Source organism: Canis lupus, chromosome 36 (genome assembly GCF_048164855.1).
Source record: "Canis lupus baileyi chromosome 36, mCanLup2.hap1, whole genome shotgun sequence".
In the NCBI taxonomy this organism is placed as follows: domain Eukaryota; kingdom Metazoa; phylum Chordata; class Mammalia; order Carnivora; family Canidae; genus Canis; species Canis lupus.
The window spans coordinates 228,794-248,146 of NC_132873.1; the positions used below are offsets into that span (position 1 = coordinate 228,794).

Sequence of the window (19,353 nt, forward strand, 5' to 3'; positions counted from 1 at the left end):
CTGCTTGTGAACCAGCTGCACGGGACGCCGCGTGTGGTGTGTGACACGTGCCGTCCCGCATGGGGCGGGGTATCTGAGCTGTGGGAGGGTCCCGCCAGGGGTGGCTGGTCAGAGTGGCCCTGGTTCTGATGATCTGAGCTCAGCCCTGACCCCCGCACGGGGCCCGACAGGCTGGCAGGTTGGCCACGGACGGACGCCTCCTGCACTGGCTCCGGAACGTGTCCTGACAAGCAGCGGGCAGCGCCTCATTCCTGATGTCGCCAACGAAGTCGCAGCGGGACGACCATCGAGAATTGGTGCAAAGCAGCCCCGACCTCGGTGCATCTGCTGCTTCTTACTCTTCACAAACCACAATGTTCCCCAGCTGCTTGACATTTGGTCAGATGGTCCGGCTCCCCCCCGCCCAACGCTGACCTTTCATTTCCCACGTTCCAGAAGCCCCGCTCACAGCCACAGGCCAACGTCTCCATAAACCAGCAAGCTGCCACGTCCTCCGGCCCGGCCCGCCCTGCCTCCATGTCCTCTCCGACCAGATGATGGGTGCCACGGGGGGTTCCTTTGACCCAGTGTCCAGGCAACTTGCACATGAGCGTCCCGATGAGTCGTGAGCGTGTGGAGAGGCAGAGCCGTACACACAGAAGACCCGCAGAATCTGAAAACGACCCTGGAAGTCCAGGTTTCCGGTGAGCAAAATTTGCAAATAAATTTCATTGTCATGGAAATCCTGTTCTGGAAGGAATTCCAGAGCCTGTTGGGGACGTCCAGAGCCTGGAGCATCGGGGATGTCGGGGGAGCATCGCGTGTGTCTCCCTGCACTCGGTCTGTACACGCGCATCCCTGTGCGCTTCCGAAACTCAGCCCCTTATACCTGGGTTAGCTCGACAGCGCTGGGCTCCCAGTAGTGATCACCGCGGTGCAAGCGAACGCTCGCTGAACACTCACCGTGACAAATCTTGCCAAGGGCCTTATATCATCAGATCTGGTCTAATCTTCATAACCCCATCTAGGAGGTGGGAAGTATTTTGTTAACTCTTTTTTAAAAGAAATAAAGCAAACAAATATTTAAGGAATCAAAGTCATGGGGAAATCAGGCGACTGTGCTGGTCCTGGAGCAGGCAGGGGCGTCCTGAGGAGGCACCTGGCGTCATGAGCACCACTGACCCCTGCCAGAGACCAGGACAAAGGTGTGCACGCACGGAGGCACACGTGAGGCCGTGACGACTCACTGTTTGAAGAAGGGAACAACCGGGGAAGAGGGACAGTCCTACGCTTAGAAATTGTGCATGGTGGGGATGCCCAGGCGGCTCAGTGGGTGAGCGTCTGCCTTCAGCCCAGGGCGTGACCCCGGGGTCCCGGGATCGAGTCCTGCATCGGGCTCCCTGCATGGAGCCTGCTTCTCCCTCTGCCTGGGTCTCTGCCTCTCTCTGTGTCTCTCATGAATAAATAAATAAAATCTTTAAAAAAAGTAATCGTGCAAATTAAAAGCAGAAATTGAGGGGGAAAGCTAGGTAATGCATCCCAGAAATTTAGAATCAAATTCCTAATATCCTAATTTCCACAAGTAATAAATATCACTCACTTTAAAACTAATTCTGATTTATTTGTATGGCAATGATGTTTTTATGTGAAACAGTCCCATAAAATTCCTCTTTCAGGATGCTCCCGTCACTGGCATTCAGCCCTTCCCGCCTCTCCTGCACACGGGACAGCACGTCCCGCACGGAGCAGCGGTGCAGTCGCCTGTGGCCTCTGGGTCCCCGTGGGCAGCGGGCAGGTGGGAAGGATGGAGACCGGGCGCCGGACACGCAGCGTGCAGGGAACACACCGCTGCCTCTTCAGAAACCTGGCACTGTTGCCACAGTTTCTAGGAATTTCCCCGAAGGAAGTAGTCGTGGACGCCCACTCAGTCTCAAAGACACACGTCCCCATAAACCATGAACCTGTGCAGAGGGGGCTCTCGGAAAGCAGGTCCTGGCGTCCGACAGTGCGAGCCAGGCTGGCAGTAGGTGCCGTGCAGGCCTGCGGGAGGCCGGCGCCGCGTGGGGACGGGAAGGCCGCCCCCCCGGGGCTGTGCACGGCGGGCTCTGGGCGCTGGCACTCAGCACGTGGGGCTCCAGCACCGTTTACGCTGCAGACGCCCCCGTGCTGCTCCGTGCTGTGTCCCTGCTGCCCTTTGGTCACTTGATCTCCTGTTTAAAAGTCTCACTTTGCAAAAAAAAAAAAAAAAAAGTCTCACTTTGCCGCTGAGGTAGACTTCTCAGCGCCGTCCGGGTCGACTACAGTCCTTGGAAATGCTGGCTGAGGGCCGGCTCTCCGCAACCGATTTAAAGGGAACGTTCGGGAGAACGGAGACGGGGCACTGCACACAGAAGTGCGCCTGCAACGGGCCAGGCTCGCAGAAGTCCTGGCCGAGCAATTGGATTTCCCTGTGTCTGAAGCTTCCCTCAGACGCTTCCCCTGGAGAAGTGGGTTTTCCTCGTCTGTCGTCGCCCTGGTCAATGTGCTCAATCGATTCACTTTATCACTGACTTGAGATTGATTTCAAAGAAACCTCCTTGATCTTCCTATTTTCATGCACTTGCCGCCTCGTACAATCATTTCCAGACCCGATAACATGTGGGCTTCGGAGCACGCGCCCGTAGGCGTCACAGCACAGGGCGGGACGGGGGCTGGGGGTGGCGATCCTTCTGTTTCCTTCTAAATTCTCTGCCACTAGAGGCAGTTTGGGGTCTTCCAGCCGGAACTGCTTGCCTGTCCCGATGGAGGCTGGTCGGCGGACAGAAACACTGCAGTTTTGAAGGGACCAGAGCAAAGGCGGCCTCGTGGCCCCGTGGACGCAGCCGCGCCGGGTCGCAGCACAGGCCTCAGCGTGTAGGGCATGGCGCTCGCTCCGCCCACGACCACAGCTTGCAGGGCCTCGCAGGGGCTCCCCACCCGGACCTGGTGCTGCAGAATGTGAGAGCCACGCGGCCGAGCCGAAAGGGCTTGTAAAACCCCATGGTCCAGCGCCCCGTGGACGGGGGCCCACGGCAGCCTCCGTGCCAGAAACAGCAGGGCAGGAGGTGGTGTTTGCTCCTGACTGGTTACCGCAGCCGCACCGGGAGCCCGTGCCGACGGCGCCCGCCCTCCCCTCCATCCGGCCTGCTGTCCACCCCGTCAAGCATCCTCGCCGGCCTCTGGCGGCTGCGTCCTCCCCGGGGCCCATGCACGGCCCCGCTCGGGAACACCAGCGCCTGTGGGCACGGGGACCAGGCCCCCCTACTTCTGACTCCTCATCGAGGCAGCGGCTGGTCACCACCACGGCTGAGGCCCAGGGTCCCCGTCAGTGGGCTGGAAGCCATTGCTGATGCAGGTGCACATCCGGATCCGGGAGACCTCCTGTGACCGTCCCCACTGCCCCTGTGCGTTCGCCTCCTCCCGTGGGAAGCCCAGCTGTCTGGGGACGCCCCCGGCCAACAGTCCCCATCCCCGTTTCCCTTCCTGACCAACGTCTCCCCAACCTTGCGGTTCCTGGGTGTTCTGTGACCACCGTGCCCTCAGGCCCGACCTGGGGAACAGCTCACCCCGCTCTTTCTGTCTCCAAGCAGTATGGAGGCTCTCAAAACAGGACTGGAAGTCGAGGTCCCATGCAATCCGGCTGTTCCCCTCCCGGGGTAAGCGCGAGGTTCCGAGGCGCCCTGCACACCCGGTGGCGTCATTCACCATCGTGCGAGGGACCAAGCCAGCTGAGGTCCACGACAGGACGACAGGTAAAGGGAGCGTGGCCGGCCCTCGTGCTGGACCAGGCACAGCCCGGAGATGGAGGAGACCTTGTCGTTCGCTGCCACACGGCTGAGCCTGAGGACACTGTCCGGGTGACAAGCCCATCCTGCGGGGCTCGACGGCCAAACCCAGAGAAACAGAGTGTCCTGGGGGGGCTGCTGATGGTCATCCCGCAGTGAGCGTCGGCCGTGCCCCCAAATAGACACTTGGAAATGGTCACAATGGTTTTATGTTGTGCACATCCTACCATTTTTCCCCGTACACCCCAGCCTGTCCTCCGCATGGGTGCCTCCCTGCGAACGCCGCACACAGAGGCAGCCCGGCAGGCGCCCGAGAGGCCACCGCAGGACGCACGGACCTGTCAACCCCCGAGTGCATCCGTCCACGCTCGGCTCCCATGACTGCAGGGGTCTGGGGCCCGGCAGGAAGAACATGCGCGGGACCCATGTTTCCAGACAATTCCCAGGACCGTGAGTGGTTTTGTGCCCCTGCTGGGTGCCCTGTGCCTCCCACAGGGCCATCCCATGTTGATCAGAGCCAGGAGAGCGCTGTGCCGGCTGAGGAAGGCGCCGCCACCGAGGTGGTTGAGCACCCGCTGAGGCCGCCTGGCCCTGGCTCTCCCACGGGCGCCCCCGATGCCGCGTGTCCAGCCTCGCAGCTCCGTGACCACAGAGCCTATTTTGGTGCATCGGCCCCATTCTGAGAGATTCTCCCAGGGAAGGTCGCGCACTGGGGACACGTCCGTGCGTCGGGACTGCTCGGACACTGCGAGGTGCAGGTGAGCGATGTGCAGCTCAGCGACGCAGGAGCCGGGTGTGCTCGCCGGACGCCTCCCCGCCTGAGCGGGCGCCACCAGACAATTCAAGCGAGAAAGTCGGGACGGCTTCCTAGTAACGAGCACATGTGGTCTGCACATTCCCGAGGGAAGAACGGCGGCTGAGGAGGACAAGTCAGAAACACGATCTGAACTCGATCACCGGGAAGTGTGCCGTCATTCCTTTGGAACTACACCTGCATTCAGAATTTAATCAAAACCTCTTTTTTTTGCCACTGATTTTCTTTAAGAGAAATCACAGCTTCATACACACGGGCTCCTTCAATTTATGGCATGATTCTTTAAGCCAATCAGACACACAACAGATTCACCGGCTTGAGATCTAAAATACATCAGGGAAAATTCAAATAGGAATCATCCTGAGATCCATAATCCAGGCCCGAGCGCCGAGACAGCCCAGGGCCATTGGCAGCGACCTGGGAACTCTTGGGCCCAGTGACGGCCTCGTAGGTTGGGGGACGGGAGCCCGGAGCCACCGGTGGGGGCATCTCCTCACCTACGGCTGGGCGTTGAATTTACTCAATAGTGCACGTGTCTCACGGACGCGCTGGCCCCCGGCACATCAGGGGAGCCACGCCAAGCGGTCACGGACAAGGGCGGCCCTCCCGTTATCGCATCTGTGGTGGCATAAAAATGACATTCCCACGCGACTCAGGCCAGCACCGAGGAACAGTGGCCCCAGCAGGACCTCACGGGGCTGAGCCAGCGCCCACACTCGGCGCTCAGGGTCTCCGGTAGGTACAAGAGCCACAAAAAGGCCCCAAGTCAGGACCTGTTCCCTTCCTCAAATACACTCAGGGTAAGTCGCGGTCATAAAGGACAAGGGAGAGCCGAGCCGTCATGCACGTGTGTTGGTGACACTAACTGTGCTCGTTCGTAATAATTCATAATTCACAATAATTCACGGTAATTCATAATAATTCATGCCTCGTAATCAGCTTAGTGACTAATCCGTGATGATCCGAGGCAAGCGCGTCCTCACCCACAGCGCCTGTGACGTCCACCAACCACTCGTTCAGGATGTTCGCCGCGTCTCGCTCAGTGTTTTCTGGGGGCCATGCCGAAGCCACGCACATGCTCACAGGGGAGGGTCCCCCGCCCGGGCTGCGCCTCACCAGGGCACAGGTGGGTACTGTACCTAGATCGTCCTCCGCCGGCCCCGGAAAGCTGATGCCCGGCTGCACCAGGTCCCCGCCCTCTTCCTCTGCAAGAGAGAGACAGAGTCGTCGTTAGTACGCTGAGGGGCAGACGCATCTCCAGCTTCACCCGGGCGCCGCCCCCGCCGTGGGCACCCTCCCCGAACACAGCGCCAGCTCAGGCAGCGCCACCGTGGGGCCCAGCGCCACCTCGGGCTGAACCAGTCAGGAGTCTGCAGCCTCTGTCTGCAGCTTGGTCACACGCGGCTCCCCAAGGCCACTGCCAGCTTCCCGCATCACCCATGAGCCGCCCGGGCCGCCGGGGGTGGCGCTTCCCCCACCGTCTACACAGTTCTACCCTGAGGCCTCCTTCACCGACATTCAAAGCCCGCAGCTACCGGGTTAATGCTTCATACTGATTAATTTTAGGTCAGTTTGCTCCCAAGCGTGAATTTTGTTTCTTTCTGTTGGGAGGAGGCTGCGGGTTAGGTCCCTAGCATAGATTTTCAGCTGCTTCCTCGCACACACCACAGACGCCGCAGACCTGCCGCTGCTGCAGGGACGTCGTCGTGTGAGGGTGGGAGGTCTCGGGGGTCACCCGGCCCCAGAGGCCACACACCTGCGGAGAGCCGCGGTCTCTACCCCGGTGGCCCCATCTCGGACCGCGGCCCTGGTCCCCCGCGCGGCCCCGGGTGCTGCATGCCACACCCCGTCAGAGGTGAGAGGCGTGGACACCCGTCTCCACGGGAGGCGCCAACTCCGGGTAAGGACCCTCTAGGAAACACATGGTGTCTGTAACGCACGTGTCGTCGCTTGGGCACGTTTTCTGTACATGTAACTTTCAGGTGCGTTTATGCAGGCTTTCAATATTGCCGAGGGAGTCTTGGGGCAGATATCCCACAGTTGCCCCTGCTCGGGACACTCCGTGCGGGGGGCCGTGCTGTGCTCTGCACAAGGGTTCACTCCAGGGCACAGCGATCCCCACACAGGCCCTCGCCGTCTCCAATCCAACCAGTGGGCATCGTCCGTGACTTCACAGGACGTCAGGAGAGGTCGGCATCGGGAGGGGCGCACTGCCCGCCCGCCCGTCTGCAGAATCTCATCTTGGGGGACCTCCTAGCCATTGCCTTTGAAAGTCGTATGTATCGAACTTTCATGTAGGAACATAAAGGCCTGAACTGGTCAAGTGTCTCAAGAGAGAGCCTACGGGAAGCGCTCAGCGCGGCCTGACCACGCCCCCTTCGCGCGGCTAACAACAGCTCTGCGCCCTCGCCAGCCGTGTGTTTCCCGCCCGTGGGTGACCCAGTTCAGCCCTGGCCAGTCAGATGAGCCAATCTTGTGGGACGTGAAAGTGGAGGCAGCTACACATCCAGTTGTTTGGAACCACATGCAATGTGACGCACAACCCAGACCGCTGACCTTCCACCTCTGATCCGGTCCCCCCGAGCTGCGCACACGTGCACACGGCACACAAGGCACACGCGGAGCGTGCTCTGACACCACGAACGTGGACGACGGATGGTGGACATCACATGCATGAGAGCTCAGCTCACACGCAGGCCGGGCACGGGGTGGCACGGACGCCACAGCCCCACGGAGCCCGCCCAGCCGCCAGCACCCAGCCGTGGGCTCCGCCGCATAGTCACCGCGCTGGGCACAGGGGCCCACATCACCCTTTGGAGGACGTGGTCCCCGCGTGATGGTGCGTTGGTTCCAGATCAGTCCTGCGTCTCAAGGGTGGGAAGGATTAACTGCGTGTTCTGCGCTCCTGCCCTTTACCAGACAGGCCCCGATGGGACACGGGCGGGAAGCAACTCAACCAGGCGAAACCCTCACAGTTAAAATAAAAACCAGGATACGAGCCGAGGGGAAACGCAAGCAGCCCGTGTTTGCTCTCCTCGCAGCGGGTCCGGCGTCCCGACCGGACGGCGCTGGCATCACCGGGGCTCCGGCCGCGCTGCCTGGGGGCCGCTCCGCTGGCTCCACACCCAGACCTTCTGAACCCGGCCGGCTGTGGGCCGCCTCGCCGCAGCGCCCGTGTCCCCGTCCATGCCAAGCTGCCTCGCCGGGCGGCGCCGGGACGGTACGGACCCCGCGCGACCCGTCAGGGCTTCGCCCGGCCTCGCATGAACACTCGTGCGTTCCCCTTGCACAAGCAGAAGCGCACCACGGACGGGAAGACCCTCCGCGACACATCCAAATGTACTGGATGAATCTGGTCTTCACTGTCATGCCCGGAGGTAGCGACCCCCGGCTCCGGGCAGGCCGGGCACTCACTGCCTCTCGGACTGAACCCTCCCCAGGCGTCATTTGTCTTTTGTGCCGAAACCTGATGACCTCCGTGACCTCTGGCATGGGCCGGCACGAAGCCGGACCAGAATTTTGGTGGCTTGGTGCCGTCCCGCTCCTTCAGAGCCGACACCCGGTCCCACGCGTGCAGGGTGTGCATCTGAGGTGAGTGGCCGACACACTCGGGAGCCACCCAAGGGCCCGGACAGGCCCCAGAGGCAGCGCGACCCAGGCAGGTGTGCCGTGCCCCCCAGGCATCTAGGAAGGGCCTCGGGTCAGCCGTGGTGGCCTCCCTTCAACGCCACAGGTCCACCTCCCTTGTCGCAGGAGCGCTCGACACTCGGGTCCTCAGGGAGGGACACAGGCCGCAGCGTCTCCCTGCAGCCCCCCCCCCGCCCCCCGGCATGCTCAGGCCGTGGTAGCCTCCACGTTCTCAGTGGGGAAAGGAGGCTGGAGAGGAGGAGTCGTGCCCCCAGGAGGCACAGCCAGGCAGCCGGGCGCCCCTGCTCCCCTGCCACCTCTCAGCTCTGCCCGGCCAGTGTCCCACCCAGAGGGGATCCTGCACTCGCCTTCCTCGGAGCAAGAGCAAGTGCGCCGCCTGGGGTGGCTGGGAGGACAAGACCCCCCAGCGAAGGGGCCGGGGAGATGAGAGAAGCGTCTTCGGGCGGGTGGGACACGGGACGCCGAGGACCCCGGGGAGATGCACTCACGCACTCATGGAAGTTGATGGACATTTGGCTTCTATTTATTTTATTTTTTGAAACTTTATTTATTTGAGAGACAGGGAAAAAGAAAGAGAGCGCCCCTGCGTGTGAGTGGGGGGGGGGGGCAGGGGGCCAGGTGCGGGGACTGGGGCTCCCTCCTGCACCCCTGAGATCACAACCTGAGCCAGATCCAAGCTGCGGATGCTCCACGGACCTGCTGCCCAGCCAGCCGCCCCTGGACCCCCGCTCGGGTCTCAGGACCCACCGTTGGCTGCAGCGCAGGCCCGGTCGCCAGTCGAGGGTCTTCGGCAGCCCCCGCTCCTCCTCTGCCAGCACAGCACACCGACCCTTCACTCCCAGAGGAGGCACAGGGTCCCCAGGCTGCCCGGGGGCCCCGGGGCCCAGCACGTGCCTCCCCAACATGCCACGGGGCTGCACGACATCTGAGACCTGCTCGGTTAACCCGGTTGGATTTGGACAGTGAATCACAACGTCCACGTGTGGACACTGCACACGCTCAACATGCCTGAGGGTGGCACCCTGGGCGGAAGCAGGAGATGCTGGTCCCGGGAGACGGGAGAGGCCTGGCCTGCTGGGTGCAGAAGCAGGGGCACCCGCTGGACTCACCCAGGGTCCTCCACGTGTGCGCCGCAGCACAGCTCCTGGACGAGGCCGGCTCTGCTGACCTCACGGGGCAACTACCCCTCCTCCTGGGACGGCCCCTCGCTCCCGGTCGCAGCTGCTCCCAGGCCCGAGGTGACGAACACGTGTCCAGGCCCTGATCCTGAGGCCGCTCAGGGGACCCGAGGGACAGAGCTCAGTCCCCCACGACTGCCGTGGAGCGTGAGGGGCCACTCTGGGGGGACACCACTGCCCCGTCCAGAGGCCGAGCGCCCGATGCCCTGGGGCGAGCCGCCACGCTGGGTCCCGTGTTGTCACAGCCATCTGGAGCTGCTCTTTCTCCCCGGGATACGTGGTGCAGACTCGACGGCCGACACGGCTCCTCATGCGCCTCGCGGAGGCAGTGGCCACAAGGCCGCCGATGGCCCCGAGTGGCGCGTTTCCTGCCAGCCTCCGGGACGCGTTATTTCTCCTTGGTGGGGAGAGCTGCCGGGCAGGACGGCGCGCACGTCCGCGGAGTCACGGCTCCCGGCTCCCCTGTTGCCCCAGTCGCCCTGCGGGTAGGCAGGAGCCATGGGCTCGACCCCGATGGATGCAGACACCGGGACCCGGGGAGAGCGTCTGAGGTCACCGGGCGGCAGCCTCCCGTGGGGCCGCACCCCCGACCCCGCACGTCCCGGCCCTTCCCGGGCACGGCCCTGGGGACACAGGGTCTGTTTGGAGGCATCCGCACTGGGTGACTGCTTGTCCTAAGGACCTGGCCAAGGAGTCCCTCGGGGTTTTAAACCCTCTCAAGTACGGGTACAAATCACACCTTCTGGGTGAAGGTTCCTTGTGTCCAATCATGCTGACCTGGAATCATGGAATAAGAAATCCTTAATCCTGGAATAAGAAAACGAACAGCTTCAAAACAGTAGGTCAAAGGAAAAACGGTGTTTGTACATAAAAGGGAAATTGCTCCTAAGAAAATATCGGATTTCTTGGCATCAAGTGACACCGTTACTGCCTCGTGAACACCAAGGAAACAAAATGCCAGCTTTCATCCGTCGTGCTTGGACGCCGAGGGGTCCTGCTCCCAGCAGCGTTTCCACGAGTGTTCATATTCATGTCAGTCACCTCCGTGGCAGCAGGAGGGTGGACGTGTCCTTCCCGGTGGGCAGTGCGGCGTCCCCTGCAGACCCACGGGGTTCCCGCTGCACATCGGGGCCCAGACCTTTATGGGGACAATCTCATTCCCAAATGCGACCTACAGAGATGCCCAAACTCTGGGCAGCGCGTGGACGGGGAGGCGTGAGGAGGGCTCAGGCCTCTGCACACCCCCAGGGCCGAGGGGCACCCGCGGTGGCCGGCCCGCAGGACGGTGGAAGCCCACCTCACGTCTGTGTGAAGAGGACAGAGGCTTCCTCAGACGGTGGGGACAGCAGGCCTCGCTCCGGGCGGGGGCAGCGGCGCATCTGCGGGATTTGCTATTAAGCGCCGGTGCCAACATGCAGCTGCCCCACACGGTGCCCAGCGGCCCGGGGTCCTCCCCGGCTCAGCCCCACTCCGGCTCTGCTCTGGCCCTTCTCCAGCCCTGGGGCCCCTCGTGGCTCATGGAAGCCTCGGCCAGGTCACGAGCCTCCTGCCCCCAGGTCTTGCCGTCTCTGTCCGTGAGGCGCCTGCAGACTTGCGTGGACCGGCCGCCGCCACCTCCCCCGGGAAGGCCGCCCAGGAGCTCATTCACGGCTGGGCCGGGTGGCGGGAGGCCGGTGGTCAAGCGTGCGAGTCCACCTGTGAGTAGGAGCTTGCTGACCATGTGCCGAGCTCAGTGGACGCCTCCTGCGGGTAGAGCGGGGCCCCCTGGGGTCACTCGTGTCCCTGGCACGGGCACAGCCACGCCACCACGCGCCAGGCCGTCCCGGGCCTCAGGCCCTGCAGGCGGCAGCTGCTCCCAGGACGCCGCCAACTCGCCGGAGACGTTAAGGCCCCCCCGCCCCCCCGTCTGGCACTCCGACGGTCTGCCCAGTTTCTAGATTCTTCTCATTTTTAAAACTCTACTTTAAGAAAAAAAAGAAGGCGCGCTCCAGCCTATGTTTCAGCCGTTTCCCTAATGACGGGATTGTGAAGGCTGCTTAAATCAAGAATTCATTTCTGCTCCGTTAGGACAAAGACGCTGATTAGCCGTGACGCCTGCCTCCCCTCCGTTCCGGCGCAGCTGTGCCTTTCAGCCGCCGCCACCGTGATTGCCGACGGCTTTTCTCTGAAAGCCACAGAAACGCTCACGGTTTTAATTTTGGACCAAGGATCAAGTCTCGGCAGAAGCCGCCCGAACGCCTAACGCAGAATTCTCGCTACGAGTTACACGGCACCGAAGTCAGGCTAACAGCAGCTCGAGGCCACTAACGAGGCCACCCCCCTCCACCTCAGAATGACACCAAAGGGCCGTGCGTGCAAACCGGGGCTGCGTCGGGGTGCCACCCGCACGGACAGCGCCTGCGACGTGCCCCACCGCCCCGCCCCCAGGCCCCGGGCTCCTTCCACGCAGCCCACACCCTTGTGACAGAGCCACCTCCCGGGGGCCTCACACGACGTACAGCCACGGCCACCCCCGCTTTGCTCGCACCCTGCGGCAGGAGGGAGGAACGCTCGGGGGAAGCACAGACTGCTCCCCGCTGACATTCCCGGGCGCCTCCAGGTGAGACCGTACCTGTTAAAGCCGAACACTCTCCCTCCAAGAGGGACATGAACCGTATTTCACACGTTTCGAATCTAAATCCCAAATGAATGTGGTATTAAATCCTCTGCGCCACCTCCTATACTCGACAGCCTTTCGCGCCAAAGCGCTAGGAGGTCTGCGCGTCATGTTTGAACAGGAAACACGACGACGTAAAGGCTGAGAAACGGGGCATCTTACGAAGCTTCGGAAAACCTGGCCGCCGAGCCTATGCCTACACGAGCGTCTCCGAGGTCAGCTCGGCCAGTGCCGAACCCAAGTCGTGCTCTGTGCCTGCGATGGGTCATTCCAGCGCTCGCTCCCAAGATGCTGCCACATGACACACGGGACACCCAGTGACCCTGGAAGTCCGGAGAACCAAAGAATGATTGTTTTTTTTATTGTAGCCCACGCAGTATCTGTTGTTGGTCTGAAATTCAATTTTGCCAAGGTGCTCAGTGCTTCCATTTGCTCAATCCTGGCGTGAAACCCCACGGAGACGCCAGGCCTCAGTCCTGGAGACCCCAGCTCAGCCACTGTCGGGTGGCCTGGCAGGTGCAGTCCAGGCCAGGATGGAGAACCATCAGCTCAGCCGTGAATGCAGCTTCTCCTCCAAACAAAGACAACGGAGCTGACATCCTGGCCGCACGGGCCAGCGTGGCCGGCATCGTGGGCCGCAGGGACGCCCCCATGGCCCCGGCATGGGCAAGTGCCCCCAGAATGGCTGGCTTCCCGTGAAGACAGGGAACGGGCCCCTCTGCTGCCACCTCTCCTCTCAGTTGCTACACCACCTGCTGTCTGGACAGGAGGTTTTCAGGCATTTTAATGTCCAAAGAAGCCACGATGTTGACTTTTAAATACTCTGAAATTCTGCATTTGACGTGTTGTCTCAAATTTCTAGACTGCAAGTCTGGCGTCTGGCTTTGCCTCTTCATTCCCCCCCACAGTCGACTTCCACGCCACAGGTAACGGGCTCTGATGCGCAGGGGGGACGAGGGCTCCGGTCCTGGTCACGCCCTGACTTGCATGGGTGACGGCCGGGGCTCAGTGACGCTCCGCTGCACCACGGAAACGGTAAATGTGCTCGCTGTTGAGGAGTCTTCGGCTCAGCCTGCCTGTGAACCTCCTTCTTTATCGGAGTGAGACGGTCTGGAAGGAGGAGGGCGGCAGGCAGCATGCCGGGAGCTGCTGCGGTTCCTGCCCCCATGGCTCCTGGGGACCCAGGCGGGGTGAGCCAGGTGCACGTGAGCGGAGGGCGCCAGCAGCTCCCTGTTACTCTCACAGTTCGTAGGCACCACGAAGGGGAAGTAGTTCTGTGGCTTCCTCCCGTCTGCCTGGGACGTGCACGGGGCTCCGGGGGCGTCTCAAAAGGCGGCTTGAGCATCTGAGGATGGCTGCCCCTGGGCTCCTTCAGCTCCCGACCACGGCGAGGGGATAAGCAGGGAGCATCACGCTGTGCATCAGCCCAGCCCACGGGGGCCCGGGAGGCACCTCCGGAAGGGTGGAAGGAAGGTATGGAGCAGCATACACAGAGGCCCTGGCCACGGAGACCCACTGGCCCCAAACCGTACGGCCAGGCCCCGGCCCCGGATGCCTCTTTCCTCCGGGCCACAGCCCGTGGCCTGTGGACACTCACCCCGAGTGCAGGAGGCCGCTCAGCACCCGAACCCTGGAGGTGAGCTGCCCTTATACCCGTTTCGTACATGAGATTGAGCTCCAGGGACATCAGGAACTAACCTAAAATGAGGTACGTCGGATGTTTTATATCACATTAGCTTCAGACGTACAGCATCGTGATTCGATGTTGGCAGGCTCTGAAAACCATCACTCCTGGGAGGCTGGATGGCGGCCCCTGCCGCACATGGCCACGGACTGCCGTCCCCGGGTGGAGAACCCGTGTGGCGTGCTCCCGTAGCAACACGCTCTGATCCCCTACAGACACCGTGCAGCGTCCCTGGGTGTCCCTCGGAGCCGACATCGGGCCCGGGCCCCACCCTGCTCCTGGCTCCCACGCCCACCGCACCCCGCGCCGCACACCAGGGTCAGCAAACACTCGGGAAAATGACATGGGGACAAATGCATGCCTGGCACCGCTTCTAGCTGGCTTTCCATGCCTCTTTTAGGTGTGCACATGCCCACTATCCCCAATTTCCTCCCTGAAGCGGTTTTGTTTTTTTTTTTTTTTCTGGGCTCAGAAAAGAGCTCTGGCCAACCCGTTTCTACTAAAATGTAAATGGATGCCAGTTAGCCTTCCCTGAGTGCTCACTCTGCATCCAGGGCGGCCTGACAGTGGCCAGTGCCAGGGACTGTGTCCCCACTCGGAGCCACGGGGCAGCCCCTGCTTCTCAGGGGAAGGTCTCAACAGGAGCCGGAGTTTCAGGCCCGCACCACCAGGCACCTCATGGCGGCCCTGGAACACCTGGGCTGTCGGGAAGTCCTGACCCTGCGTGAGGGCCACACACCTCTGCACCCATTGTGAGCCACTCCTGCCTTATTAAATACTTTGAAGCATCACTGATAACATGGTATGTTCACGCGTACTATTACACTGGACTGGGCATTCCCGGGACACGGGGTTGAGGGGGATGGTCTTGGGCTGTCGGCACGGCTGCCTCCGGCTCTTGTTCAAACACTGAACACCTGCGGACCCTCCGCCGGAACTCCCACGCAGCAGACACCTGTCGGCAGGTGCAGAGCATGGCCTGCAGGAAACGCACACAGAGACACACGACGTCCGTTCAGCGACGGGAGCTCAGACCGGCCGGGGCTCCGCAGGTGGCCTCCACGTGGTCGCGGGCTAGGTCGGGGCATCAGGGGGCCAGAGATCTTAACAGATGCATTTTTGACTCCAGGAACTCTGTTTATGATTTACTACATTCAGTTGTTGCACAGACTTGAATGAACTCGTAATTAAATATAAAAGGTATCGTACGAATCCACACGCTGAAATATTTCATAGCCAAAATGTTATGCTCATTCTTCCTTTCTGAAAGAAAGTAACTTCAGATGCCTGATTTGTGGGTGGCTGTTTCAGACCTCGAATCTTTGTAAATAACCCACTTTCAGGACTACTTAGCCACAAAACTGAATTTTGATCTACGGCCCCGGGCCCAGCTGTTGCTCACTATTCCTTTGGATATTAATAAAAGTGAAATAACATTTGTTAAAAAATGACAGATGAAACTGGTCGCCTATTATTCATTCACAAGTTGTGCCAAAGGCATCATTCCTCTTATTTAAATACATCACCCATCACATCAACTGGCGGGAAAGCTAATAGGTACAAGGTCTTACAGCAGCTCCTAGATTGCAATCCATTCTGAAAGCCCTGAGTTTCCAGATCGATTTTAGCTTAATACATTATGCAGTCCCGACCCGAGACTAAGCACAGCATGACGGTGCCAGGCCATGGAGCCCTGTCCGGTCACCCGGACGGCTGGTCCTGCGGTGACCCAGTGGCCGGGGGTGTGGGACCGGCCTGGAAAGCGGCCAGCCCGCTGCGCCGGAGCCATGTCCCGGGATCAGAGCCACCACTGTGCGCTCTGACCCCGGGACACAGACGCACAGTGCTCACATCGCCAGGCTCACAGGCAGCAGGTTCGTCTCCAGTGATTATGTTCCCTAATGAAGATCCCACCTGTCGCAGGGCTCTCGGGTGCTCTCAGGGTCAGAGCCGGAGGAGCAGAGAGATGGGGCCTGGGGGAGGGCAGCCCCTCCCCAGCTCTGGAGCCGGGTCCCTGAGGACACACAGCACCAGCCTCCCAAAGGGACCTTCCCCTCCCGGAGGTGGAGCTCTTTTAGAATTTCTGGAACCCGACAGGCTCCCTCCTAGGTCACAGGGACCCTGCAAGCTCATGGCTGGGAGCAGGCCCCGGTGCCGAGATTTCTGGGCTCCTCCTCATGGACTTTGTGCTCTGCATCTGGCGCCTCTACGACTCCGGGGAGCACGAGGACTACATGGCTTCCCGGCCGCTGGAAGGGGAACCTGGGTGGCCACATCCCAGAGGAGGCACACTCTGGCCTCTATGTCTGGGGTGAGGCACACCAGCCTTGTCCCGCATTGTAAAATGGGGATACTGTGAATGTCAAAGGGTGGTTTTCAAGGCGACGGGCCATCCCTGAGCAGAGCACGTGGCCCTTACACACCCTCAGCATTCACCCCGTCCTCCCATCCTGACGCCCCCACGAAAACCCAAGCAGCTCTCAGGAGGGGGTGTGCAATGTCCCTTCCCTCCCAAGGCGAGTGACAGCTGGGCCTGCAGTGAAGGCCTGGGTGACGTCGGCCAGGAGGGAATCCAGTATACGCACACGCAGCAGGCATCCTGAAGGTAAAGACTGTTGATGTCCTGTGACCCTCCGGAGAGCTTATAGGCTAGCACCATCCTCCCTCTGCAAGGTGGACCCGCATGTCACACCCCACCCATCCGTCAGCAGTTGAACGTGGGGCTTTGGAGGTGGACCAGGAAGCTGCAGCCCCACCGAGCTGTCTCGGCTCACACCCACCCTGGGACACGGCCTCGGCAGCTCCGTCCACTGTCTCCATCCATCGTGCGATCCACCAAATCCGTGCTTCTCCTACTTGTCAGACGAAGTGTCACGGCCCTGGTATCCCTCAGCTGGCGTTCCGTGGCCTTTGAAGATGCATGCCTGCTCTTAAAAACATCTTCTGGGATCCCTGGGTGGCGCAGCGGTTTGGCGCCTGCCTTTGGCCCAGGGCGCGATCCTGGAGACCCAGGATCGAATCCCACATCGGGCTCCCTGCATGGAGCCTGCTTCTCCCTCTGCCTATGTCTCTGCCTCTCTCTCTCTCTGTGTGACTATCATGAATAAATAAATAAAATCTTTAAAAAAAAAAAACATCTTCTGCATTGGGAGGCGCCTGGCGGCTCAGTGGGTTGAGCATTCGGCTCTCAACCGCAGCTCAGGGCACGGTCTCAGGGTCGTGAGGTCGAGCCCACGCTGGGCTCCACGTTCAGCGTGGCATCTGCTCGGGATTCCCTCTCCCTCCGCTCCTCCCTCTGCTCGCTCACTTTCTCTCTCTCTCAAATCAGCAAATACAGTCTTAAAATAAAACAACACACATTTTCTGCATTGGGGGAAATAGGTAAGTCCTGCCTGTGCTTTAAGGTGGAAAAGCTTCAAGAAAAAGCTACAATTTGTTAACTGTGTTCTGGTGTAGAGCAGGTCTGGGCAATCAGCTCATCTCAACTATACTAAAAAGGCTTATAACTAAGTAGCAAGAGGAGAGAAGAGGAAGACAAAAATAAGTTTTCACAGAAAAATAACAGGGCAGCTGCATTAAAATCACCGCAGCTCGCAAGCTGCTCTCTGGAGCCTCCTACCAAGGCGGACTCCTCCGCCGCAGAACCCACGCCACTCTGGCGCGAGCCGTGGGCTCACCTGCTGCCGGTGTCTGCTCCCCACCTTCAGCTCCCGCAGCCTCACCAACACTTAGGAGAGCGTGTCCCTCTGGCCGTGGCAGCCTCGGTGGCCACACAGCTCCAACAGGGCGGACGTAGGAGAGGAAGTCAGCGGAGAGGGGAAGGGAGACGCGACCAACCGTGAGTGGGCAAGGCGGGCCTCTGGGTGCAGCGTGATGGCTCGGCCCGAGGGCAGGCGCAGCGCCCCGAGACCTCACGGCCATCTGTCACTGCCCCCTCTGCTCAAACACGATGGCCAGGGAGGAGGGCTGGGCCGATCGCCCGGACACGGCCCGGGAGAGCTCGTCAGCTGACAGCATGACCGCGCCCCACGCCACAGTCACACGGACTTCCCCCTCAGCTCCCACTCGGGCCTGTAGCCTCTTACCAGCTGGAGCGCATGACGAGCCCAGGGACCCCAAATTACCCAGAAACACCCCTGAGTCTGCAGACTGGGGCTCCGCACTGTCACCGAGGGGCTGGGCCCTCACCATGCAAGTCATGGCGCCACGAACTGTGCCTGCGGCCACCTGGGTGTTCTCAGGGATGGACCTGCCACATGTAGGGCTCAAGCACCACTTCGAAGTTTTCTTTCTTTCCACGCATCTCAGGGCGGTGAGGCTCTGAAGTGATTTCAGCGTCCTTGACTCATCATCACCGAACTTTCCTCTTCAAACCCAGTGACCTCCGGACTCCCGAGCACTGCCGGCCAGACCAGGGAGAGTCAGCAAGCCCGTGGGCTTCATTCAACATAGCGGCGCGCCCCAAAGGGGAACCACTGGGAGTAGCAGCCAATGAGTGGTTGGTTCCGAGGCCCATGGGGCTCACCAGGTCCTCCTGGGTGTGCGGCCCCGGGGTCCTCAGCCCGGCTGCTCTGGGGTCACACTTCCCCTTCCTCTCCTCCTCCCAGGCACAGCCGGGCCACCTACATGCCAGCACAGTACACGCTTGCCTTTCTTTACCAGAAGGATTTTCATTCTGGTCACCATAAGGATTGCCAGTTTGGGCTCCAACAGGCCCTGGTCACCAATCTTGAGCAAATGATGTTTTCTAGACTCCCAGACACACCCCGGTCCGGGACAGCTCCTAGGGGCATGGACCGGCCTCTCTGTGGACCTGGAGGGCCAACCACAGTGTGTCCTGACGGTGGCCTCTCCCTCCTCCAGAGAAGCCCCACACGTGTCCCTCCCGCCTCTCTGCACAGGCTCTGGGCACCCGGAGGTGCACCGTCTCCCCGAGGCTGTGTGAAACCTCGACACCACACAGGCATCACATGCGTGTGGCTGGGGATCTCCCCCAATGCCCGCCCCACCCCCTGCAGGCGGAGCGGGTGTGGTCGTGATGCTCCTTAAAGTTCCAGCTGGGCCATTTGCTCCTGAAGAACCCTCTGAGAGTCCCCCAACAGCGCACACGGCAGGTGGTTCAGGGACCCTCATATCACGCAGGAAGCGTGCCTTCTCTGCTGCCTCAGGAACGGCCCAGGCTCTGCAGCTCATGGGCAGCAGCGTGCCCACCAAGCCCTGGCTTGAGGTGCCGAGGACCCACTGGAGCCTGGGCAGGCCCAGGCCGGCAGTCCCGCGCTGCCAGGGAATGCAGAGCCCCCTCTACTGCCCCGCTCCTCTGCTAGGTGATGGTCTCCCGCTGCCTCACTTAGGCAGGAGGGTGCGTGGCTGGGCCTTCCAGGGGCAGCGGGCTGAGGGAGGTGTGGGCAAGGCAGGCAGGCCCCGGGCGCTTGTCCGTACCCAAGTGCTAATCCTGTGGGCCCTTCCTTACTAAGCACAAGGTATTTCATGGAGCTGCTGCAAGCTACTGTGAGAATCATGAGAAAGGATATAATTACTTAACAGAAGACGTTCAATACGCTCTATTATTCTATCTGTAAATTCTTTGAAAA

General features: G+C 61.0%; 1 protein-coding gene across 16 annotated transcripts in view; it reads right to left on the minus strand.

Moving 5' to 3' along the window:
* Positions 1–19,353, minus strand: part of DLGAP2 (DLG associated protein 2) — a 699,343-nt gene that overhangs the window by 158,254 nt on the left and 521,736 nt on the right. For all 16 annotated transcript variants that reach the window (XM_072812931.1, XM_072812943.1, XM_072812932.1 and 13 more), the window contains one exon: positions 5,736–5,801. In XM_072812931.1, coding sequence (XP_072669032.1) covers positions 5,736–5,801 — 66 coding nt within the window. The remainder of the gene's footprint in view (positions 1–5,735; positions 5,802–19,353) is intronic.